This window comes from Hyperolius riggenbachi, chromosome 3, assembly GCF_040937935.1.
Source record: "Hyperolius riggenbachi isolate aHypRig1 chromosome 3, aHypRig1.pri, whole genome shotgun sequence".
Taxonomy (NCBI): domain Eukaryota; kingdom Metazoa; phylum Chordata; class Amphibia; order Anura; family Hyperoliidae; genus Hyperolius; species Hyperolius riggenbachi.
This window is the reverse complement of record NC_090648.1, coordinates 335,546,296-335,572,409: the sequence shown is the minus strand read 5'-3', so window position 1 is coordinate 335,572,409 and position 26,114 is coordinate 335,546,296. Positions and strand designations below refer to the sequence as shown.

The 26,114-nt window shown below is 41.7% G+C and overlaps 1 protein-coding gene across 1 annotated transcript in view; it reads left to right on the top strand.

The window, feature by feature from the left end:
- LOC137562326 (dynein axonemal heavy chain 3-like) overlaps positions 1-26,114 on the top strand; it is a 1,996,682-nt gene that overhangs the window by 1,105,656 nt on the left and 864,912 nt on the right. Inside the window, exons 41-42 of the mRNA XM_068273663.1 lie at positions 6,472-6,648; positions 16,329-16,524. Of these exons, the coding sequence (XP_068129764.1) occupies positions 6,472-6,648; positions 16,329-16,524 (373 nt within the window). The remainder of the gene's footprint in view (positions 1-6,471; positions 6,649-16,328; positions 16,525-26,114) is intronic.

The following is a 26,114-nucleotide window of genomic DNA, read 5'->3' as shown; positions in this document are numbered from 1 at the left end:
AAATGTGCCCATATACTTGTTGACTTTGCCTGCTATCTGGAAAATTTGATCACTGTGATTCATTTTGCTAGAAATCAGTGCTGCAAATTATGCCCAATTTACATCTTGATTTGGTAAATTGAGCAGGACAGAAAATTTTGCTTGATCTGTGGTCGGGAGCGTTTCTCAGGCAGTGTTTGATTTGGCAATGACTGATGTAGAGTGTTGGCAGCAGAGCTAACTCCAACCTGTCCCGCTGCCATGCCTCCTCCCATGTCCAGCTGTTCTCCATGCCACGGTGCTCCCCTTCTCTGTGTCTATGCTGGAGGTCAAACACTTGGGCTCTGGCAGCATACATGCGCCTCTAATGATTGGCCTCCAGCTTTTGTCACATGACTCAGGAAGAAAAGACACAGAGGAGGAACGCCACTGTATGGAGAAAAGACATGGGAAGACGCACGCCAGCGGGACAGGTGAGGGCTCTGGTACCAACACCCAGGAGAGCACAAATTAGGGAGACCTGGACAGCCAGGCAGGAGGTGCTGGCTTTTCCACAAGTCCACAGAAACAGTGTGTGGGCATCAGAGAGGGCTTTAGCTGATGGTTGATCTGCTGGCCATCTGTACGTGTGTGGCCACTTTTATAATGAAGCCTACACAAATGTCATAGCCAATTAGCACTGTGTCAGTGGGATGCAACAAGTCCAGAAGTTTTTTTTTTCTGTACGTTAGGTTAAAAGTAGGTTGTAACTGACTGACTAGGCCTGAGCCAGACCTGAGGCTTGCTGCCCACTATGCCTGAGCTCAGAGGAGCACACACTCTAATCCTACCATACTCCTAGCCTAATGTCTTCCCATATTATTATGTATTTATATAGCACTGACCTCTCCTGCAGCACTTTACAGAGTACATAGTCATGTCACTAACTGTCTTCAGAAGAGCTCACAATCTAATCCTACCATAGTCATAGTCTTATGTCCTACCATATTATCATTATGTATTTATATAGCACTGACATCTTCTGCAGCACTTTACAGAGTACATAGTCATGTCACTGACTGTCCCTAGAGGAGCTCACAATCTAATCTTACCATAGTCCTAGTCTAATGTCCTATCATATTTTGGCTCAACCCACGGCCACGCCCACATGCTATTGCATGGCCACGCCCCTATTTTGGTGCGGCTTTTCCTTTAAAGGGCGCATTAATAGTCTTTGTCCCCGGGCGCTGAAAGCCCTAGCTACGCCTCTGGCAGACACATTTACTCCACTGACAGGGTAACGATACCAGGTTCACAACAGGAGTGCAGAGTACAAGGTACATGTTTCACCAATCTGGTACATCTGATCATGTGTGCTAAATGCCCCAATGTTATGTACGTGGGAGAAACTGGACAAACTGTGCGCAAACGTATAAATGGACACAGGCACACTATTAATGATACCAAATCTGGACTCCCAGTTGCTACACACTTTCGGTCCAACGGACACAGCATGGATGATCTTTGTGTCACTGCCCTGAAGGGTGGCTTCAAAACGTCAAATGATCGATTAATAGCAGAAACAAAATTTATAAATTGGTTCAAAGCTGTGCAGAACGGTTTGAATAAGGACAACAACTTTCTATATTGGTACGAGACTGATGATATTTGAACTTTCTCAGCCATTATAGCTGAACTTGTGAACTAAGAATTTATGATACCACTGGGTCAATCCTAATCCCAGGTCTGTGAGCAGGGAGTACACAAGGATCCTTATCTTAGCTAACAACCTTTAACCCCATGTAGATGGTCTGTTTGAATTAAAGCATCTTAATGACATGTATTTATGCTTGAAAAATATCTGTTTTCCCTTTTGATGTTGCATGTATAAAGCTGTCTGTACCACCAGTTTGCAAACTAACAGGATATAAGCCAGACGAAGGCTGCAAGGCCGAAAGCTTGCCTATTTTTATTCATTTTTAGTTAGCCAATAAATGGTATCATCCTGGTTTAAAACTTCTTGCACCTGAAGGAGAAAGAGAAGGAAGGTGGCTTTTCTTTTGTGTGCTGCTTTTCCTCAGGTGGTCTTCCAATTGCCATTTGTGCCTTTTCTCCATGTGCCTGCGTAAGGCAGTTGTCCCTACGTGGCTGTTGGCCTTTCCACGGCTCAATTTATGGCGGCAGAGAGAACAGATGGCATTGCTCTGATCTAAGGCAGACACACAAAAAAAATTCCACACCGCTGAGCCCAGGGGTGTGGGCACTATGGTGGCATCAGCAGCTGACGTTGAAGGGCATGTTGGCTGGCTGTCCATAGGTGGCGATACACAGCACTGGACACTGCCACCAGCTGTTTCTGATGACGAGCTCCCCTGCTTCTTTCAGGAACTCGTCTCCTCCTACTTCTCTCTGACCCCCCTCTGAACTGTCCCCTTGGTCATCTTGTTTATTAGGATCCCACGTGGCATCGCTTGCCTCAGACACCTCATAAACTGCACCAACAGCAGGTACTTTATCCTCCTCCTCCTCACACCTTATGTCCATAGTGTCGCCTTACTCGGACATATGAGGTGGTGTAACTTGCTTAGCGCCTTCATCTTGTTGTAACAATAATGGCTGTGAATCAGTGAATTACCCACCAAATAACTCCTGCGAAGTGTCAAATGCAGTGGATGTGGTGCTTGTAGTAGCACTGGTGGCTATGGAAGATGAGGTGTTCTGTGTTAAATAGTCAACCACGTCCTGACAATCTTGGGAGTTGATGGGACGTCCCTTCTTCAGAGCACAAAATCACATCAGCATGACCTTGAACAGACCTGCCGGGTGGCCTGCCTCTGGGTCTGCATCTGTAACGTACCTCTTCTGAAGGAGACCGATGCGCCGAGGACAGCAACCCTTGCAGATTATCAACTGGAGGCCCTGAAGTGGGTACAGCGGCAAGCAGTTGACAAAGGGCAGGAGCGCTAACAGGACTGATGGCGTGACACCGAAGCGCGTGACCAAGGTAGCACTGGAGCGCCCCCACGGGTCACGTCTGGTAGTGCAGGGACTTGACCAACCAGCAGGAACTTGATTCTGGAGCAATCCGGTAGACAGGTAAGTAGACAGGCAGCAGGGTTCAGGCAGCGAGGCAGGTTCTCGGACAAGCAGAGGTTCGGCAACAAAGCGGGTACTCAGACGGGCCAAGGTCGGTAACAGATCGGGTAGTCGTACAAAGCCTGGGTCGGTAACAAAGCGGGTAGTCAGACGGGCCAAGGTCAGCATCAAAACCGAACAAATCAGGCAGGCAGACACTAAGTCACGTCACGGGAGACACAGGAAACTTGCTGCAAGACTACAGCACCGATCACTGATCTCAGCAGGCTTAAATAGGCCATTTGGCGCCAAAGTACGTCATGCGGAATGACGTACGCATATGCCCGCGCATGCGTACTTTCAAGTGGAAATACATGTACACGCAGAAATCGAATGAACACATCCGCCACCACAACTTCCGGTGCAGAGGCCAGACGTGCACGCAGCAACACACGCAGACACACACCGCCGGACCCTGTCTCCAGGAGGCCAACAGCATGCCCCAGGACTAGCGGACACCCGTAAGTACCAGCTGCCAAGCCTGCCCATAAGCTGACTGTGACAGCCTCTGGCTCTGCCTCTGCCTGTTGTTTTGTCCATATCGGGGGGGGGGGGGGGTGAAGTGAAAGGTATGCACTGACTTGACTAACACAATGTGCAGTCACACAAGTGCAGTGAAAGATATGCAGTGACTGGTATTACAATACAATGTGCAGCTGTCACACAGGTGCAGTTAGCAGGTATGCACAGACTGGTATATTACACAGCGTGCTGTCACACAGGTATTGTGAACAATTATGCAATGACTAGTATTACAAATGTGCAGCTGTCACACACACAGGTACCATGAACAGGTGCAGTGACTGGTATATAATATAACACTGCTTGCAGTCACATAGGAAGGTGCTCTACTGAACAGGTATGCAGTGATTGGTATTACAAATGTGCAGCTGTCTCACACACAGGTACCATGAACAGGTGCAGTGACTGGTGGTATATAACACTGTGTGCGCTCACGTAGGTAGGTAGGTGCACTGAACAGGTGGGTATGCAGTAATTGGTATTACAAATTTGCAGCTGTCACACACAGGTACAGTGAACAGGTGCAGCGACTGACTGGTATATAACACTGCGTGCGCTCACATAGGTAGGTAGGTGCACTGAACAGGTGGGTATGCAGTGATTGGTATTACAAATGTGCAGCTGTCACACACAGGTAGTCACTGAATGTGCTGGGCCTGACAGTGGCACAGTAGGAATTGCCAAGGTCCAGCAGCTGCGACTGACTGACAGGGCTGTATATGTAACACAAGTGTCTGTGGGACACACACACAAAAAAAAGATCACAAGAACAACATTAGCTCTCAAAAGAGCTGTTGGGGATGAGAAGTGCTTTTTAGCAATAAGTATCAGCAAGAAGGAGAAACCTAGCAAGCCTAACACAAGAGCCTAACTAAGCTTTCCCTATGTCAGCAGCTTCTCACACGAGTGAGTGAAAAGGCTGATGCTGCCTGCATTTTAAAAGGGGGGGGGGGGTCTCCAGGAGGGAGTGTAGCCTGATTGGCTACCCTGTGTCTGCTGACTGTGATGTAGAGGGTCAAAGTTGACCCTAATAATGTAGTAAACGGGGTGGGTCAAACTTGCATATAGTTCGAGGTTCACCACGAACGCGAACCACCAAAGTTAGCGCGAATAAGTTCGCAGTCAAACCGTTCAGGCCATCTCTTTTAGGCATAGGTAAGAACAGGTTAACGTAAGGTTTATGTTAGAGAAGGCAATAGTAGAATATCAATAACATTACCCTTATTCTACTATCGTCAACATCTCAAATATTTTTATTTTTTAATTCTTAGTTTATAGTTTGAGTATGCTGATGTTTTACTATTTTTTTTGTACTAATTAATTAGTCTTGTTATTAATTTATTTTTATATAAAGGATTGAGTATGTATTTATTTTTTCAACACAAAGATGCAGATACTGCTGCCTCATATTGCACTGTTGTGAGGAGAGAACAGACCTGCAATAGTGTTTTCTCTCCCTAACCTTGTGATCAGTGAAATAACATGAGCTAGGCTGATCTTTTAACTTGGATAGTGCTGATTGGCTGCAGCTTTAGAACACATTGAAACAGTTATGGTAGGTTCCAAAGCCTTTATAAGCCAGGGGCCAGGCCATGGAAGCAGAAGTACTGTGTATACGTACATACACTGTATCGTAATATGTAAGAAAATAAAAAAAACGTCTCCCATAATGAAAAAAACTGCATTAGCTAGGCAACTTGCCAGCTTGCTGGTATTTTAATCTCTTCCTCCCTGCAAAGTGCAAACATCAACAAAGCTCTTCTCCACCTAGCTCTACTTACAAACTGGCTAAGACAGGGAAGTTACCAAACCTTCTTGTGACTAAGGAAAGATAGCCAAGTCACTCATGACAAGGCGATGAGGTTCTGTGCATTATGTCAGATATGGAAATTTATACCTGGAGACATTCAATTGTTTGTTCAAGCTGATCATCAATTCCATGGAATTCTTGCCATGATGGAAACATATTCCAATGGGGTATAACATTTACAGAATTCCTCTGCTCCAAGGATCCCACCATACATGACACTTCAGTGCAGTAGATTGAAGTACATGGAGAACCTGACATATTTCAAGTAATGGGCAGCTTGTAATTTGATTTTGAGATTTGCGCTGACTGTTGGTCCAGACAGTGAGTTGATCACAGATTGAAGACAGTGAAACACCAGCTGCACATTAAAGATCACTGTTATAATTGCAAGATAATGACATTTAAAATGGTATGTCATAGTTAGCTCCAAATTCAAATGGAAAAACGTTATTAGTATAAAATTAGGAAATTATTTAGAATGTAATTAAAAGTATTTAGACCTTCAGACCAACATGGAAGACCTTAGACAATGGCTTTGTGATTTCTATCTGGTACCAGAGAGTGAACCTGTTTCAACTACAAATGAAAGACAGACACATCTTTGCAATTGAGAAGCAGGTTATCTTATTCTTTACTAAGAATCAAACACCCTTTTATACACAAATTATGATGGCTACGCAGACGTAGAAAATGATCAACCTTTCACCTAATTACAAAGGACATCCCCATAAAACATGTTTGTCACATAAATGCAGGTGCAATTCATTTGCATATGTTCCGTTTCGGCTGGGCCGATGTGGCTAGAGAATTTCCCGTACAGCCAGATGTGGACAGAAAAGCAGAAGTGAGCATGAAGTGCATGATGAATGTATTCTTTAATCTTTTAAGCTATAAGCTAGAGATATTTAGTTTAGAGACTTGGAAGCTTAGAACTTAACATGGCTGCCAGGTAGACAACATGGCAGATAATGTATGTGCTATGCTTACAGTAATTATATAATTTTTAAGTTTTCTTTTGAATAATTTGAAAATCTATGTCAATTTAGATCTGGAACTGAAAATGAAGATGAAGTCCTTGATATTTCAGAAGAGATGAATGTTCAGCGATATAATAATATAAACATAAAAATGAATGAAGAGATCAAAAGTGTGATTGTGGCGTATGGCTTGTTTTCAGTTATTTGGTCTGTTGGTGGTTCTCTTCACTCAGACTCTAAGAAAAGGTGAGTACTTCATTTGCACCTACAGTATATAAAGAAGTGCACTATGATTCACTTAGAAAACATCTCTAAAGGAAGATGTTTTACTTTTGATTGTTAGATGCATTCTACATTTGCTATATATGGTTGCATCTTGTTAAAATTTGATTAGACTGATCTAAAGAATTAATACACAATGTACTTGCCATACACTGCAGTCATAATTTCTCTGAGTTAAATAAAGTGAATATTTAATTACGCACTGCTGTGTATTCAACTATCAGTGACAGTAAATACATTTTTCAGAATCTGAATCTGGGGGACATACAAGATTCATTTTATTCCCATTAGTATTTTAGGAATTTTCATTTGCCTGTTTTACTGTATATAATTGTTGTGAAATCATAGATGATTATAATTGTGTCAAGTCCTTACTATATTAAAATTCTCATTTTTGTAGTCATGTACTGACCTTCTTGGTAGAAAGCATCATTTTCTAGGACTTGGCATAATATATAGTCTGAAATGACTGATTGGGTACCACTATTCTACAATTGAAGCTTACCTTCAGTCATAACTATACTATAAAACTGCTTGCTAAGAAAAGTTTGTTTTTGTACTTTGGTCATGTGACACTAAAACCACCCAGAGGAAAAACTTAATAGCTGGCTCTGTAGATAAGCCTGCTCAGGGCAGCATCAATATACCCATGAAGCTACAAGGGTACAGACTTCATTTTACTTTTTTTTTATTTTTTACTAGTGTTGGGCGAACAGTGTTTGCCACTGTTCGGGTTCTGCAGAACATCACCCTGTTCGGGTGATGTTCGAGTTCGGCCGAACACCCGATGGTGTTCGGCCAAACCGTTCGGCCATATGGCCGAACTAAGAGCGCATGGCCGAACGTTACCCGAACGTTCGGCTAGCGCTGTGATTGGCCGAACGGGTCACGTGGTTCGGACCCGAACGCGCTCTGATTGGCCGAACGGGTCACGTGGTTCGGGTGAATAAATACCCGATCCACGTCATTTCTCCGCCATTTGTCTGTGGGTTTAGCTTTGGGTAGGCAGGCAGGGTAGTTCTCTCTCCAGCCAGGCTAGCCAGGGTCCCCCCAGTCATTGTGTCGCTGCTAGGAACAGTAGTACACCGCTCACCCACACTATATAGCATTGTGTTTACTGCCACTCTGTGTGTCTGCTGGGAACAGTAGTACACCGCTCACCCTGTATAGCATTGTGCTCTGTGTCACTGCTGGGAATAGTAGTACACCGCTCACCCACACTATATAGCATTGTGTTTACTGCCACTCTGTGTGTCTGCTGGGAACAGTAGTACACCGCTCACCCTGTATAGCATTGTGCTCTGTGTCACTGCTGGGAATAGTAGTACACCACTCACCCACACTATATAGCATTGTGTTTACTGCCACTCTGTGTCGCTGCTGGGAATAGTAGTACACCGCTCACCCACACTATATAGCATTGTGTTTACTGCCACTCTGTGTGTCTGCTGGGAACAGTAGTACACCGCTCACCCTGTATAGCATTGTGCTCTGTGTCGCTGCTGGGAATAGTAGTACACCGCTCACCCACACTATATAGCATTGTGTTTACTGCCACTCTGTGCCGCTGCTGGGAATAGTAGTACACCGCTCACCCACACTATATAGCATTGTGTTTACTGCCACTCTGTGTGTCTGCTGGGAACGGCAAAAAGCATGCTATCCGCACGCTTCTTGTCCTCATGCAAGGCCTGGGTTGTTGTGTCTCAAAGCGTGGCCTTCTCCTCCTGCGCCTCCTCCTGTTCCATCACGTGTGCTGCTGCTGGGTTAGCGTTTCCGGTCCCTGTTTATTGAACCTCTTATCTGTATTACATTTATGACTGCATGGCGGCAAAAAGCATGCTATCCGCACGCTTCTTGTCCTCATGCAAGGCCTGGGTTGTTGTGTCTCAAAGCGTGGCCTTCTCCTCCTGCGCCTCCTCCTGTTCCATCACGTGTGCTGCTGCTGGGTTAGCGTTACCGGTCCCTTTTCCTGGAACCTCTTATCTGTATTATATTTATGACTGCATGGCGGCAAAATGCATGCTATCCACACGCTTCTTGTCCTCATGCAAGGCCTGGGTTGTTGTCTCAAAGCGTGGCCTTCTCCTCCTGCGCCTCCTCCTGTTCCATCACGTGTGCTGCTGCTGGGTTAGCGTTTCCGGTCCCTTTTTACGGAACCTCTTATCTGTATTACATTTATGACTGCATGCCGACAAAATGCATGTTACCTGTGCAAAGAAAACAGACATTTCCTGCATTTAAAAGACAGCTTTTCCTTTGAAACTTTACAATCGATTTTCTCAAAAACTATAAGCTCTTTTGCTACATTTTTTTTCCTCTTGTAACCACTCCCAAGGTGCACATACTCTGTAAATTTGGGGTATGTAGCATGTAAGGAGGCTTTACAAAGCACGAAAGTTCGGGTCCCCATTGACTTCCATTATGTTCGGAGTTCGGCGCGAACACCCGAACATCGCGGCCATGTTCGGCGAACGTTTGCGAACCCGAACATCCAGGTGTTCGCCCAACACTATTTTTTACTTAACTTTCTGGGTAAAAAAAAAAAAAAATAATAATTGAACTTGCATCTTTGATTGTCATAAAGGAAATGGACAGTAAAGGATCTCTTGACTAGTTCATTAAAAAAAAATCATTAAAGAATACCCGAAGTGACATGTGACATGATGAGATAGACATGTGTATGTACAGTGCCTAGCACACAAATAACTATGCTGTGTTCCTTTTTTTCTTTCTCTGTCTGAAAGAGTTAAATATCAGGTATGTAAGTGGCTGACTCAGTTCTGACTCAGACAGGAAGTGCCTACAGTGTGGCCCTCACTGATAAGAAATTCCAACTATAAAACACTTTCCTAGCAAAAGATGGCTTCTGAGAGCCAGAAAGAGATAAAAAGGGGAAATTCTTATCAGTGAGGGTCACACTGTAGTCACTTCCTGTCTGAGTCAGGAATGAGTCAGCCACTTACATACCTGATATTTAACTCTTTCAGGCAGAGAAAGAAAAAGGAACACAGCATAGTTATTCTTGTGCTAGGGCACTGTACATACACATGTCTATCTCATCATGTCACATGTCACTTCGGGTATCCTTTAACCTCCTGGGGGATACAATTATATCGCCCAGGAGGTGGCGCAGCACTATTTTTAATTTTTTTTTTATTTTTTAAATCATGTAGCGAGCCCAGGGCTCGCTACATGATAGCCGCTGTGCAGCGGCATCCCCCCACCCCCTCCGATCGCCTCCGGCATACAAAGCAAACAGGAAATCGCGTTCAGAACGGGATTTCCTGTTTGGCTTCCCCCGTCGCCATGGCGACGATCGGGATGACGTCATCGACGTCAACGACATCGTGACGTCAGAGGGAGTCTCGATCCACCCCTCACCGCTGCCTGGCACTGATTGGCCAGGCTGTGCACGGGGTCTTGGGGGGGGGGGGGGGGGAGTGGCGCGGCACGGCGGGTAGCGGCGAATCAGCGCGGAGCAGCGGCAATCGGTATATACACGCAGCTAGCAAAGTGCTAGCTGCGTGCAACAAAAAAAAATTATGCAAATCGGCCCACCAGGGCCTGAGAAATCCTTTGTGGCGGCTTACCCCGAGCTCAGCTCGGGATTATCCCCCAGAGGGTTAAAGAAGCATATGCATAGTGAACCACATATTCTGACACTGAAAGCCTATACAGAACTTAAAGAGTAGCTGTCGGGTATAAAATCAAAAATCAATTCTTTATTTTTATCTGGTAAACAAGTAATACAATAATACAATACAATACAATAACATTTCTATAGCGCTTTTCTCCCATAGGACTCGAAGCGCTTAGGCTCTCTCAGATTCAGTAATTAGTAGGATGAAGTATTCACACAACAAAAGTTATATTTCTGCAAATGCCAAACTGAACAGGTGGGTTTTCAGTCTGGATTTAAACACGTCCAGGGATGGAGCTGTCCTGATCTGTTGAGGTAAAGAGTTCCAAAACGTAGGGGCAGCATGACAGAAGGCTCTGGGACCAAACGTTTCCAAGTGGACTCTGGGTATGACTAGATTATTAGAACCTGTTGATCTGAGAATGCGGGGATTGCTACGTAGCTGCAACATATCTTTCATGTATCCAGGGCCTAGATTATTCAGGGATTTAAATGTCAGTAGGCCGATCTTGAATAGGACCCTCCATTCTATAGGTAGCCAGTGAAGGGAGTGCAGGACTGGCGTTATGTGGCAGTGACGGGGTTGGTTGGTTAGCAGTCTGGCAGCAGTATTCTGTATCAGCTGTAGACGGTACAAGGCCTTTTTTGGAAGACCAGTGTAAAGAGCATTGCAGTAGTCCAGTCGGGATGTGATGAAGGCGTGGACTAAGGTTGGCAGATCTTCTGGGGGGATGAGGTGCTTGATTTTTGCAATGTTCTTCAGGTGAAAATAGGATGATTTCACCACAGCAGAGATTTGAGTTCTGAAGTTTAAATCCCAATCAATTAGAACTCCCAGGCTACGCACATGATCAGAGCTGCGTAGATCCGTGCCTCCTATTCCCAGTGGTGAAGACTGCAAGTTAAGTTGTTTTGTTATCATGCTCTGCCCTCCAATCAGAAGGACTTCAGTTTTGTCTGCATTTAGTTTCAGCCAGTTGTCATTCATCCATTTCTGTAGTTCACGTAAGCAGGTGTTTATAGTTAGAGTTGGGTCTGTCACACCAGGCTTGAAGGAAAGATATAGTTGGGTGTCGTCTGCATAGCAGTGGTATGTCAGGCCATGTTTTTGGATTAGTTTTCCCAGCGGTAACATGTAAATAGTGAAAAGCAGGGGAGAGAGGATTGAGCCCTGGGGCACCCCATACTTAAGTGATACAGGGGTGGACAGGAAGGGCCCCATAGACACTTTGTGGGTTCTGCCACTCAAGAAGGATTGGAACCACTGAAGAACTATGCCATCAATGCCGCAGTATTCCTGTAGCCTGTTTATCAAGATGTCATGGTCAACTGTATCAAAGGCTGCAGAAAGGTCTAGCAGTATGAGGATCGAGCACTCTCCTCTGTCTCTTGCCATGAGCAGGTGGTTGCATATTTGGATGAGGGCAGTTTCAGTGCTGTGGTGTTTCCTGAAGCCAGACTGGAATGGGTCATAACTGTTGTTTTGTAGGATTCTGGCTTCTAGCTGGAGGTAGACAGCTTTTTCAATTAGCTTGCCCAGAAAGAGGAGGTTAGAGACAGGTCTGTAGCTGGTCATTGCTGGGTCCAGGGAGGGTTTTTTGAGGAGAGGCCTGATGATTGCTTCCTTCAGTAAAGCAGGAAATATCCCTGATTTTAAGGAACAGTTAATAATTTTTAGGAATACCGGTAAGAACAGGTCAGGGCAGTTCAACATGAACTGTGTTGGGCCAGGATCCAGGTCACAGGTAGTTAGGCGGACGTGAAGGAGGATGCTTGATGTGACTTCTTCATCAATTTCTTTGAAGTTTGACCAAGGTGTTACATTGTCTCTGCTAATGGTCTTCGGCGCTATATTAGGCTCAGATGCTCTAAGTCGGATGGCGGACCTTATAGCGGAGACTTTGTCTGTGAAGAAATGGGCAAATTGGTCACAGAGGTCCTTTGAAGACTCGATATTAAGTTTTTGACATGCCGGGTTGCAGAGTTTTTCCACTGTGCGGAACAGTTGGGCTGGTTTGTTAACTGCATTTGCAATCTCTTGTGATAGAAAGGATGATTTTTTCCCATGATTACCTTACGGATGCTAACAAGGCAATCCAAACATTAAAAATCACTTTTATTTTTCTTCTCCTTAAAACATCATTCTCCAATATCCCTGGCTCTTATGTGGTACATCTGCCTCACAAAGGAAGTTGCAGGCCATGCTGGATTTTCTTTTTTCTTATTCACTTTCCCCTCAGACTTAACTAATGCAGCTTGATTGGCTGAAGCCTCTTTCCCTCCTGTGTTCCCCTCCCACACCTCTGTTCCTCTCTAATTGGCCAACATTTCTCAATGCACTTTCTACTGCAGACCTGGGTAGAAGTGTCTGAAAACTGGGAGAGTGCTGGCAATGATACACAGACAGAGTAAGGAAGGAAATGATGTCAGGATTGGATTCAAGATAGACACAGACAAAATAGAAAATCCTAAAAAGGATTTTCTCTTTTTTTTACTATAGAAAAATCACTAAAATCACAACGTGGACAGTGCAATACATATTTTATGTAAGTAGAGCAAGTATTTACTTATAAATGTGTTTTTTTTTCTGATATAGTATGGCTGACAGCTTCACTTTAAGGCTGATACACATGATGTATGTAATTTTCACATGAGATAGAATGATTGTTTGATAATTTTCAGCATGTCTGAAAAGGGATCAATTTTGAGATCAGTACTGCACAAAATAAATCTTTTTTTTTTTTCAATCCAAAGCAGATTGTACATGCTGGAAATCATTGAGCAATCAGTCTGTCTGATGTGAAAATTACATGGGGCTTGATTCACAAAAGAGTGCTAACTGATAGCACGGCCGTTTTCGCATGAATTTTCAAGTTTCGCGCGATCGCAAATTTTCACGTGAAACGATGTTTTCGCGCACAAACGTGAATTTTCCACGCGAAAACAATATTGTTTGCGTGCTAAAATTTGCGTTTGTGCTCGAAAACATTGTTTTGAGCGAAAATTTGCTATCGCGCGAAACAGCCGTGCTATCAGTTAGCACTCTTCTGTGAATCAAGCCCATTGTGTGCATCCAGCATAAGAAAAAGTTTGTACCTGGATTTTTAGAAGTGCATGCACAAATGACACTCAGGATGTTCAGGGCATTCTAAGAAGTTCTCAGAGAACAAAAAGGAATAGGGTGAAGCCATCCATCCTGGTGCATTTCTGAAGAGGAGGCCAGCATTGTGGGAGACTCCTGTACACGTTTTACGCTTCTGGCCTAAATTACCAGGAATAAACATTTTTTGATAAGGGAAACTGTGAATCTAGCTTACAATGTCCAACTAATGAGTTAGTCTCAGCTACCTCAAATCTCCCACCCCTCGGATGATGGCCCTGGATTATTAGGTGAACTGTACAGTAGTCAATCACAACTAATAAATATACTGACAAAACACTCACCAGTTTTTCACTAATATCTCATAGTTACCAGAAAGATGTTTCGAGTTTGCCAAGCCAATATATATAGCCTTGTGAGCAAACATTTAAATGTTTTCTCCTACAATACAATCCTTTTATATTGCTAGTGCTTAGGATGTCAGGAGACTGAAAACATGGCTTCAAGAAATAAATCATATACAGGAGTGTTTTACTTGGTCTCCATTGAGGCCAAAGTTTGCAGCAAGTCTTTCATCAAATACCTTTACAAGTTCAAGTAATGGCTCATTTTAGAGTTCTAAGTAGAAAGTTATGACATCTGAAAGATTGTGCCTATCAGCTAACCCACAAAACATTCAGCACTTCCACAATTTATCACTTAAAAATATTGAGGTGTTGTAGGTCATAAAGTGCATGGCTGCAGTGTTCAGACATCTTGGCAAATCACAACGTGCATTGTATACACAATATATCTAATACCCTGGTTTCAATTATCATACTGTTTTTTCTGCATTTATTTTCCTGTTAAGTGATCATTTATAATTTGCTTACTCTGATTTAAACTATCTGGTAGCAAAACGACTATTATCAGTTTGTAAATCAGCTGATCGTTTAAACTCAGCAATGATTTTTATGTTGTTTCATTTGCAAGTTTCTTTAAATAATAATTACTCAAAATGTAAATATATTAGCTTACTTAATTTTTATACTGAATTAAGACATGCCATATTTCATGTTTACCAAGACTGAAAGAAAAGCAGTTAGTTAACTTAAATGGGATACTGTACTGTCTTCAAGGACATTTTGTAACCTTCATTTGCTATTTATATTAAAGCCACTTAGACGTATTTTTTTCTTCATTATAAATTTAAAAGCAACCCAACCTTTTCGCGTCTAACATAATTTGAAACACACTGCTTATTATTTAAATTTCCAAGTTTCTCTTTTGTATGCTGATAGCATTACTGATTGTCAAGCTTAGATATCTAAAAAAAAACAAAACAAAAAAAAAGCCAAAGAATGCACACTTTGTGCCCGGTTTTTATTTTATACAAATGTAAATGTTATATTTTTGTCTGGCTATTTTGTACACAAAGCTTAATGCTTGTTGCAAGAGGTATTAAAAACATGATAGCATTAAGGACTCTTACACAGTAAGACGTTGCGTTTGATGCGACGTTAAGGTCGCATGACGTGCCCCTAACGCAATGCATTGTAAGACTATAACTTGGACGTTATTTAGCCCTGCGTTTGGTGCGCCGTTTTCGTCGCACAGTGATAGAACGAAAACGGCGCATGCGTAAAAAAAGAAAAAAAAAAGAAAACATAACTGAGCATGTACAAACAGTCTAACGCAGCTAAAAACATGTATAACGCATAGCATGCAGCACTTTCATTTAACATGCAGCGTTAGACACCAACACAACGTCTGCACTGTGAACAGCCCATTGATTTTTCATTGCTGTAAGTTACTGTACGTTATATGTTGTTGTAACGTGCGTTGTTGTAACGTCACACTGTGAAAGAGCCCTAAAACAGAAAGCACCAGGGCATCTAAAAAACTGAAGCAATGCTTTTTTTTTGTTTTGTTTTGTTTTTTTTACGTATTGTGTAGGTAGGTTAGTGTGGGCATTTATATTTCAGTGAATTAAACCTATTAAAAATTACCATATTTAGCCCTGCTCCACAAACGTTTCCAAAAAAGATTGGGTAGAAAAACTGAATGCAATGACTTATAAATCCCATAAACTTTATATTTATCTAAATATAGTACAATGAACATGTTTAATATGAGTAAAGTACTGTTTTATTGAAAAAAAAAGTTAATTTTGAATATAATAATTAATGTCTTATAATAGTATAAGCTAAAAAAATGCCTGAGGCCCTAAGCAGATCACTGTGAAGTAAGTTATCTAATTTTAATATATGTATGTGTATATAATAAAACCCCTGTGTCTCTGCATCCTGTCCCTGTGTGTGTGTGTGTCCCTCCTTCCAGACTTGACAATTTGCTGTCTGTTTACCTCATTGCATTGTGGGAAATAACAGCTTTTTCCAACTGCCAAGCAAGTAACATCTCCCTGTGTGCATATACTGCAGACATCGGTGGAGGATGGGCGAGTGGGACGCACCTGTGCTCACGTTGCTGGGGGGCGGGCCGGGCGGCCCATAGCCTAGCGCCCATTTCTTAATAGGCTTTTTACTAGTTATCCATATTTCTTGCAGTAGTGCTTTTGGCAGGTTTTATTTAAGAGTCGGTTTATCGTTTCCAACAAGCAAACATCTGTTTTCTGAATACTGCCTTATATATTGATGATAAAATGCATAATAATTAATCTAGCTTGGAGAAAAAATTAGAAAAAAATCTGCTGAAGGTGAATATGCCTAAACTAACTGTAACTGTACTATATATGTTATTACATGAGTATAATAAGTACAATGTGATTGTATTGACCATTAAAAATAAAACAGGGATTTCCCTTTTTTTAACAAATACTAACCTACAATGAATTCTTCTGATAATATATTTAATCAGACAAGTTCATAAAGCTGAATGTTTTTGTTTGGTCTTTGCCAATAGGTTTAGCGAATATCTGAAAAACCTTTGTGACCAGGATTCTGCTGTCTCAAAATGTAAAGGTTTTCAGATACCAAGATCTGCTCAGTTACCGAAAGCTGAAAGCATCTATGACATTTTCTATGTTAGGAAGAAATTCTCAGTATGGTGTTTGTGGAAAGATCTTGTGACTCCAACTAAAATGGAAGATATAATCAAGGTATGCCTGTTTTATATGTTATCTACCTCCACATTTAGTCCTTTGACAAACTGAGTTTCCTTTCATTTTTCCGGAAGTAGCACATTTCAGTTTGCTATAGAAAGAAGAGCAGGTTATGCTGATTGAATTTGTAGCCAGTGAGTGTGTTTCAGTTTAAAAAAGGCACTGGATCTAACCTTAATCCCCCCCTGGTGCCTAACCTTAACCCCTTATGGTGGTGCCTAACCTTAACTATTATTCAGTGAGATTGTCGCAGCCGCAAATTACGAAGGATAAAAACGGTATTTGGTGTTATTGTTGTAGCGGCTTTTTATGTCAAAGTTATAAACGGTATTCAGTGACATTGTTGTAGCTTTTATTTTTAAAGGATATAACCGGAATTCCCGTGATTGCTGTAGCTGCATTTAATGACAGATATAAACTGTATTCACAATGATCCTTGTAGGTGCAATATTGAAAAGACATAACCGGTAAAGGTATTTAGCTTAATCAACATCAATATTTTGGCCTCAATTCACTAAGCTTATCTCCTGTCTTTAATAACTCTTCAGAGCTGTTTCTACAGGTATCACCATGGGGATAGCTTTAGAAACAGCTCAGAAGAGTTATTAAAAACAGGAGTTAAGCTTAGTGAATTGAGGCCAAAGTTGTGTGGATTGTAGTAGTCACAGAGTAAAATGAAACGATGAGGCCAAAATGTAGTTGTAAAAATTATTATATTGAAGGATACCAGAGCTGACAAATATTTTAAAAATGGGGGAGAAGGCATGTATAGGAAGCAGCCTTCATGCCCACTGCTCCCCTGTTCTCCCTCCCCCTCCATTCTCACCTAAATGCTTACTGCAGCTACTTCCAGGTTGGTGAGTCGGGCAGTAGTGCGCAAACGCTGGACCGGCGGCGCACATGCTTGATCACGGGCCTGCACTGGAAGTGCTCTGTGCATGCACAGGACATCACAACCACGTCAACTGTATGCACTACTGAGGTCTACAAACTGAGAGCCAACGCATTATAACTGAGAGTTGCACTAATCACCGCTAAGATGGTATACACAGACTTCACAGCGCTCACAGAGTAAATCTAGGTAAGTTGCTTTTGAAAAAGGAACTGCTGAGAGGGATATGGATGTTTTCTTTTAAACAATACCAGTTGCCTGGCAGTCCTTCTGATCTCTTTGGCTGCAGTAGTGGCTAAATCACAGACCTGAAACAAGCATGCAGCTAATCCAGTAAATGTTTTTATTGATCTATGTTTATATACACTTAACCTCCTTAGCGGTAACCCCGTACTACACACGGGGTAACCGCCGCAGAGAATCACATGGCCCCAGGATGATTTTTTTTTTAAATGGTGCCATACGCTTTAGCTAGCGGTTCACTAGCTAAGTGTATGCTCAAAGTTGCTCCGATCGCCCGCAATAGCTTCCAGTATACGTACCCCCTAGTGTTCCCACGCCGGCGCAGCTGCTCAATTAGCTCCAGGCTTCGCGATGACGGTGATCGGGATTGCGGATCACGTCATGACGTCATCTCTGATAGTCACCATAGCAATGGCAGAAGCCGATCGGGAAACTGCGCTTTTCATGGGATAGTGGCGAGGTACGTATAGCCGGCGGTGATCGGCGGGCAGGGGGGCGAAACAACTTTGGACATACACTTAGCTAGCGAATTGCTAGCTAAAGCGTTTAAAAAAAAATTTCGGACAAAAAAAACTCCCGGCGGACGCAGCCTCAGAAACTGTGTACCGCCAAGGGGGTTAAATGCTGGAAAGTTATGACGTCCATCTGGTCAGTAATTTGGTGAAACTAGTCACACATTATTATTAAACTGGGATGTGGTGCTCCTTTCAGTACCTGGAAGGAGAAAGGCTTTAAAGGACAACTGAAGTGAAAGGAACATAAAGGCTGCCATATTTATTTTTAAGCCATACAAGTTGTCTGGCAGCCCTGCTGATCCACTGCCTCTAAAAAAACAATAAGGATCTGCACCACAGCTACACAGCTTTTTATGAATCTTCAATAAAGGATCATGTTTTATTTGAATGTAGTGCAGAACCTTATCAGAGTGATCCCAACCCCTTTGTTACAAGGAGTGGGTCATTGCACGCTCTTTGAAGACCACAGGAGTGCAGTTCCGAACCCCAAGAGTATGACCTTCTGCCTCTAATACTTTTAGCCATAAACCCTGAACAAGTATGCAGCAGATCAGGTGTTTCTGACGTTATCCTTTAAAGACTAAGCTGAAATTTATAAAGTATTTTTTTTTACTTATATAGGAGGGTAGTTAAAGGGAACCTAAACTGAGAGGGATATGTATGTTTCCTGTTAATCAATACAAGTTGCCTGGCAGCTCTGCTGATCTCTTTAGCTGCAATAGTGGCTAATTCACAAACCTGAAACAAGCATGCAGCTAATCCAGTCTGACTTGTTCAGGGGCTGTGGCTAAAAGTATTAGAGACACAGGATTAGCAGGAGAGTCAGACAACTGGTATTATTTTAAAAGGAAAAATCCATATCCTTCTCAGTTTAGGTTCCCTTTAACCACTTCAGCTTTCAGTTGTTTTTCACCTTATGCATCCGAGCAATTTTTACCTCCCATTCATTCGCCAATAACTTTATCACTGATTATCACAATGAATTGATCTATATCTTATTTTTTCCACCATCAATTAGGCTTTCTTTGGGTGGTACATTTTGCTAAGAATTCTTTTTTTCTAAATGCATTGTAACAGGAATATTAAGAAAAAAAATGGAAACATTCATTATTTCTCAGTTTTTGTCCATTATAGTTTTAAAATAATACATGCTACCATAATTAAAACCTATGTATTTTATTTGCCCATTTGTCCCGGTTATTATGCCATTTAAATTATGTCTCAATCACAATGTATGGTGCCAGTATTTTATTTGGAAAAAAATGTGCATTTTTTAGTTTTGTGTCCATCCCTATTTACAAGCTTATAATTTAAAAAATATTAGTTGTATACCCTCTTCACATGCATATTAAAAAAAGTTCAGACCCTTAGGTAACAATTGATGTTTTTTTATTGTAATTTTTTACATTTTTTATAGGTAAACATTTTATTTGGGTATTTTTTGGGTGTGGGAGGTAAACAGTTAATAGTTAAACAGTTAATTTTAAATGTCATTTATTGCGTCTTTTTGTAATAAAAATGTATGTGCATGTAGTTTTACTATTTGGCCACAAGATGGCCGCAGTGATTTTTTTTGTTTTTCTATCCTATGAGCGAGCACGTTCGCTTACAGGAACTATTGTAACGATTGCGGAATTATTTCCGTGGTCAGCGCACAAGATGCGCGCTGACACTGCGGAAATCCTCTACAAGTATGTAATTTAACAAAACCCAGCTATGCACCTGTAGAGGGAAATTCCCACCGGCAGATGGAGCTGTGGAGTGCAGAGGAACACAGCCTCTGCACTGCCACAGATGCCAGTAGGGAATTGTACGAGTTGAAGCAATGCAGGGCAAGATAGCCCTTCGAGAGAGAGAGCACAGAGACAGAATGTATGTGTGTCCACCAATCTAGTCGCCACCCAGCGACAGTGAACACACAACAATGGAAACGAAGTGGGAACGCAATCGCAAGAGAGTGGCGATTGCCAATAGTGACACAAGACCGAGTTAGACAGAGCACAAGTGTAGCAAGAAAGACATAGCAAATAACAATGATCAGAACGCCAAGAAAAATAACAAACGCTAGCTAAACGTGAACTCCGCACTCATTCGCAACAGCGAACACGTTAAAGACATGATCACCGCGCGTTAGGCGCCCAGTGATAAGCGTGCCACCCGACGGCCGACGGCGACAGGACAATCGCAACAGATAGACAGTTGCAAAGCAAAACAGATAATACAACCTGACTACGCTAGAAGGGATGCCTAGTGCAGTCCCAAGGAATTACTCTAAAATAATCTTAGCAAACAATAGCAAAGGCTGATACTCCAGGAGAGTTAGCAGGAACAAACCATCATGACCAGTAGGGAATTCTGGGAAGAAATGGTTTTTATACTGCAAGCCATCAGAGGAAGCAGCTAAGCAATTTGCATGACAAGTGGATGCAAATTCCTCCCCAGAATAGCAATTCTGCAGCTTGCAGAGTGGAGACAGTTCTCTTTTCCAGGGTCCTGCCACACTCAGATTCACAAAATGGTCAAACAGCTGTCTGCCTGTGCAGACAGCAGAGCAGATCATTACAACTATAAGGAGGATGTGATTTTTTTTTCAGAAAAACTGCAGCCTCTGAAAAGAAGCCAATGGTTTTTCTACCGAGGACTTAGATTAATGAATGGGAACAATGCTCCGGGATAACGGGGGCACGCGGGAGCATGTAGTACTGCAGCAGCAGTCTTTTTGACATGACAGTCCAAAAGGCTAAAACGGTTAAAGTGACGCTGAAGTGAAAAAAAAATGTATGATATAATGAATTGTATGTGTAGTATGGGTAATGAATAGAACATTAGTAGCAAAGAATAGTCTCATATTTTTATTTTTAATAATATAGCTTTTTTATACACTGCATCACTCTGTAACATTTGCAGTTTACACACTACACTCTGCATTTTAAACGATTTCACAGAGCAGAACTAATGACCTTTTCCACTTTCCTCTATAGTAAAGCCTTAAACAAACAAGATACAATGACAGTTGACATAAAAGCTTCAGAAGACAGAGCTCTCTGTGACTTTGCAAGTTGCAGAGCTCAAAGAAGCTCTTTTGCATAGATAACTGAATATTCTTAACTCTTCCTGTTCTGAAAACAAAATGAGACTCATATCTGTGCTACTAATATTTTATTTCTTAGCAGTACTATACATACAAATCATTATATCATAAATTAATTTTCACTTGAGATTCCCTTTAAGGAGAGCTGCAACCACTTAAAGCTGACTATAAGTAAGCTACACTGATCATGTATGCATGCTTATGTATGTACCCAAAGAAAAAGTCTATCAACTCCAGCATATTCTATGGTCAGCTTCTTATAGGTAAGCCAATTAGTCTATTGGTATACGGGAGACAATCTGAGTGCTCAGAGAACACCCACGCCCATACTGGAGGAAAATAGAAAACTGCATGCAGATAGTGTCCAGACTGCAAAATGAACCTGAGACTCTAGTGATAAGAAATGAGAGAGCTAGCCACTATAACACCATGCATGCATGGTTTGACTGTAAATTAATTACCATATGCTGTTTAAAAGTACTAAAATAATTTGCAGGGTAACTTTTATGTATTTATTTATTTTTAATGCTAGTAATCCAGTTTAGGGAGGACTGTCTGTTCAATCTGGTATTCCTGAATCTTGATCTTTCCTTTCCTTTAAGCAAATATTGGGTTACAAATGTTAGAGCAGGAGTGCCCACACTTTTTTGACTCGCGAGCTACTTTGAAAATTCCCGAGCTCATGAGATCTACCAACATTTAAAATAGCCAGGTATAGGTGCCTTTAATATAGGTAGCTAGGCATAGGTGCCCCCCATATAGATAGCTAGGCATAGGTTTCCCTAATATAGAAAGCTAGGCATAGGTCCCGATATATGGATAGCTAGGCATAGGTCCCCCCATATAGATAGCTAGGCATAGATGCCCCCCATATAGCTAGGCACAGGTGCCCCCCATATAGCTAGGCACAGGTCCCCCCATATAGATAGCTAAGTATATGTGCACCCCATACAGATAGCTAGGCATAGGTGCCCCCACGTATAGATATTTAGGTATAGGGGCCCGCCACATATAGATAGCTAGGCTGTCACAGGCCTAAATGGAGGAACAGGGTTTGACCACAGTTTGCAATAAACAAACACTGGAACCAGGGAATAAGGTGCAAAAATAATGATTCATTGAGAATGCACACATACAAACGTGAAATGCAAATATCATGCAAATCCATGCACAGCACACAATATATACAATGACCCGGGAAAGCAATGGTATATATATATATATATATATATATATATATATATATATATATATATATATATATATATATACATATGTGTGTATGTATATATATATATATATATATATATATATACATATATATACATATATATATATATATATATATATATACATATATATATACACAATCGCAGTACAAAAAGGGATCAGGCAGAATATCAGAGTCAGCAGGAGAGTAATGCCAGCAACAGGTTATCAGAGAAGCACGGTACCAGGGATTAAACAACAGCAAGGTCTCAGACAGAATAAATAGGTTTGGCAACAGGAAGGCATGCACAGGAATCAGGGCAAGGAACATGAACCAAGGTGTCCAGAAACTCAGACCTGGGAGCTCAAAATTCTGGCAATTAGGAGGGGGAAGAGGCAGTCCTTAAATAGTCCAAGTGATAACAGGATGCATGTGATGACAGTCCACAGAGCCCTCTGCTGTTGGCACAATGAAAGTCCTGGTAGTCCATGCAAATGCTGCCACCAGCAGGCAGTAAAAGGTTATGCATGGTTCCTGATGTAGGCATAGGTGGCTCCCATATAGATAGTTAGGCATAGGTGCCTCCCATATAGACAGTTAGGCATAGGTGCCTCCCATATAGATAGTTAGGCATAGGTGCCTCCCATATAGTTAGGCATAGTTGTCTCCCATATAGATAGTTAGGCATAGGTGCCTCCCATATAGATAGTTAGGCATAGATGTCCCTCCACCAGCCGCAGCTCTCCTCCACCCCCCTCACTGACCCTGCATGCCCGGAGGAGCATGCAGCACTTAGACATCTGATAGCAGCTACCAGCGATGGAGAGGAGAGCGGAGGGTAACGGCTCTCCTCTCCACTGTGGATTACTGCTAATCAGATGTCTGAGTGCTGCAGGGCATGTAGGGTCAGCAAGGAGGATCTAGACAACATATTGAGGAGATCGGCGGACAAAGAGGAAGGGGGAGGGCTGGGGAGGAAGGAGGTAAGAAGGGCGCGGCTCTCCCTTTGCCTCTTCTAATTGGCTGTGTGCTGCTCTGTGTAGGGGAGCAGAGTAGCACAATGAGATGGTACGGCAGCGCTGCATAGTCAGTGTCTGGTGTACTATTTTAAAATGCCGACCGCGATCTACCCAGCAGTCCTTGCATTAGGCATCCATGCATTAGGCAGCCCTGTGTTAGAGTATTCTGAGTAGGGAAGATGAATCTGAACAGCATTCCGAAGCTTTCGTATCAGAACACTTTTACAAATATGATAAGAATATACTTCCTCTTTAAAGGTGGCCATACACTTATAGATTTGCAGCAGATGCGACCATCAGATAGATTTCTGCCAGATGCCCGTCAAGTTGAATCTGACAAGAATCTATCTGATGTGTGCCACACACTAGGACCAGATTTCCAATAGATTTCAGAATGAAATCTATTGGAAATCGATGCTGAAATCTATTGGAAATCGATCTAAGTGCATTATTGGAGCATTAGATCCAATGCAACTCTATGGGTCATCGATATTCTGCCAGGAGCAGATAGACCTAGATTTTCCATCCTGTCAGATAGATCGATCAAAATTGGCTACAAATCAATAGATCAATAGATTTTATAGAATCGATTTCTGATTGGTTGATTCCATAGAATCGATCGATCGATGGCTGAAATCGACCAGTGTATGGGCCCCCTAAGGCTGGCAAGGAGAAAGTATATGAGAGCTAGAATGTGACATTCTAGGAAGCACACAGAGGCTGCAACAAGAGTGAGTTAACCCACCTTCCACGGCCCGCTTTAGTTTAAGATCCTGTTCTGATACGAATGCTTTGAAACATTCAGGGATAAGCAGAAACTACGCCAGTGAGAATTTACGCATCGTAGTTCGCATCTACGCATCATAGTTTGTAGGGGAAGTTTCAAAAGTACGCTTACGAATTTACGCATAACAAAGTACTGCTATGCGTAGTTTACGCCCGCTACGCGTAGTTAACATATGTATCGCGAAGTGGACTATGAATGCGTTACTCGCGTCTATTTTTCTGTGTACGATTGTATGCTTACAAAATTACGCATTGGACACGGGAATGTACGCATAGAAGTGTTCCCGGTTTAAGCATTTAAAGAGGAATTAATGCGGAAATTGTTACGCATAAGGGCATAAGCGTCCGCATACACTACGCTTTGCACTACGCATAATTGCATATTTTAATGTGTAGTCTACGAAATGCATATGAAGCGAATATTTGATTTCAAAGCCGTAGTTTAGCGAAGCGTAATTGCGTAAAACTACGCGTAGTTCCAGCGTAGCGAAGTTGGCTGATTACGACCATCCCTGGGAACATTGTTTCAAATCCAATTGATCATACCTGATTCTAAAATCATTTTTTTCAAGACAGATCTATTTAAATAAAAAAGAAAAAGTACATGTAGTAGTATCAGTTTATTGTCTGTGCTAACAGAGCACTTTAAGTCATGAAGAATAGGGATGCTCATTCGGATTCTGCGTAATTGAATTTTCATTTACGATCAGTAAGCCATATTTCCAATAGGAATCCGTGGGAATCCAATTTACCACAACTCGGTAATTTTATCCCAATCACAGAACTCTGAAGCATTGGACCAATCAGAAAATGCAAAACTGTTCTGCAAAATTTTAATTAATCACAAGACTGATTTTCCGTTTTTCCAATTTGCGTTTTTCTGCTTTACGTTTTTCCATTTTTGTTTTCATTTTTTGCATTCTCTGATTTAAAAAAATGACTGATAAAACACTCCTTGGGAGAGAGGAATAACGGAAAATTGGAATTTCTACGGAATCGGTAATTGGCATTTCCGACTATGCCTAATGAAGAACAAAAAACAACAGAATTACATGGAGCTGAAAATTTACAAAACATTCTGTTTTAAGAAAGTAGATTTCCCATTATTATCTGTACTATGTAACCTGTGCTTTATTACTTATGACCTTCTATTTTTAAATGTAATTTATTCTACATTTAAACACTAAGTCTTGATTTACTGTTTTTATGGTAAGCTATAACTCAGTGTAAATGCTATCTTAACAGCTCAGCCACTTGTTGTTGTGTTATATCTTTAATTATTCTAGAGAAAAGTGTTAAGCCAAATAATGGAAAAGCCAGACTAGTTAAAATGTTGAAGAGTGCTAATGTGCTTACATTTGTCTGAGTGTAGAGAAAACATTTGAGATATTAGACTGTAATCACAATATGTGTACAGATCAATTAAAAACCATTCACATGAGATATTGAATTTTCTAAACTTAATAGGATTCAGTCTGTAGCTGCAATATGATGTTATGCACTTCTAATTAAACTCCCATGAATTCACAAAGTCTGACACATCACAATTTATTTTACCGACCTTCAGCGCTACTTCTGTCTTCTAAAAATTGTTTCAGGGCTACAAAAATGGTTTCCTTATGAAGAACTTATTAGTGTGAATATATTTTATAATTTCTGCATTTGCTTATTTTTCTCCACGGTTTGTGTGCAGTCATGTGCACTATACTTTTTTTTCCATTCTAAAAATAGTTTAATCCTTCAGCTGGTCTTGAAAAAGTCAACATTAAGGGCTTTTCACAGTGCAACGTTAAAGTCGTTCGTTATAAAATACTTTAACGCAGAGTAACGC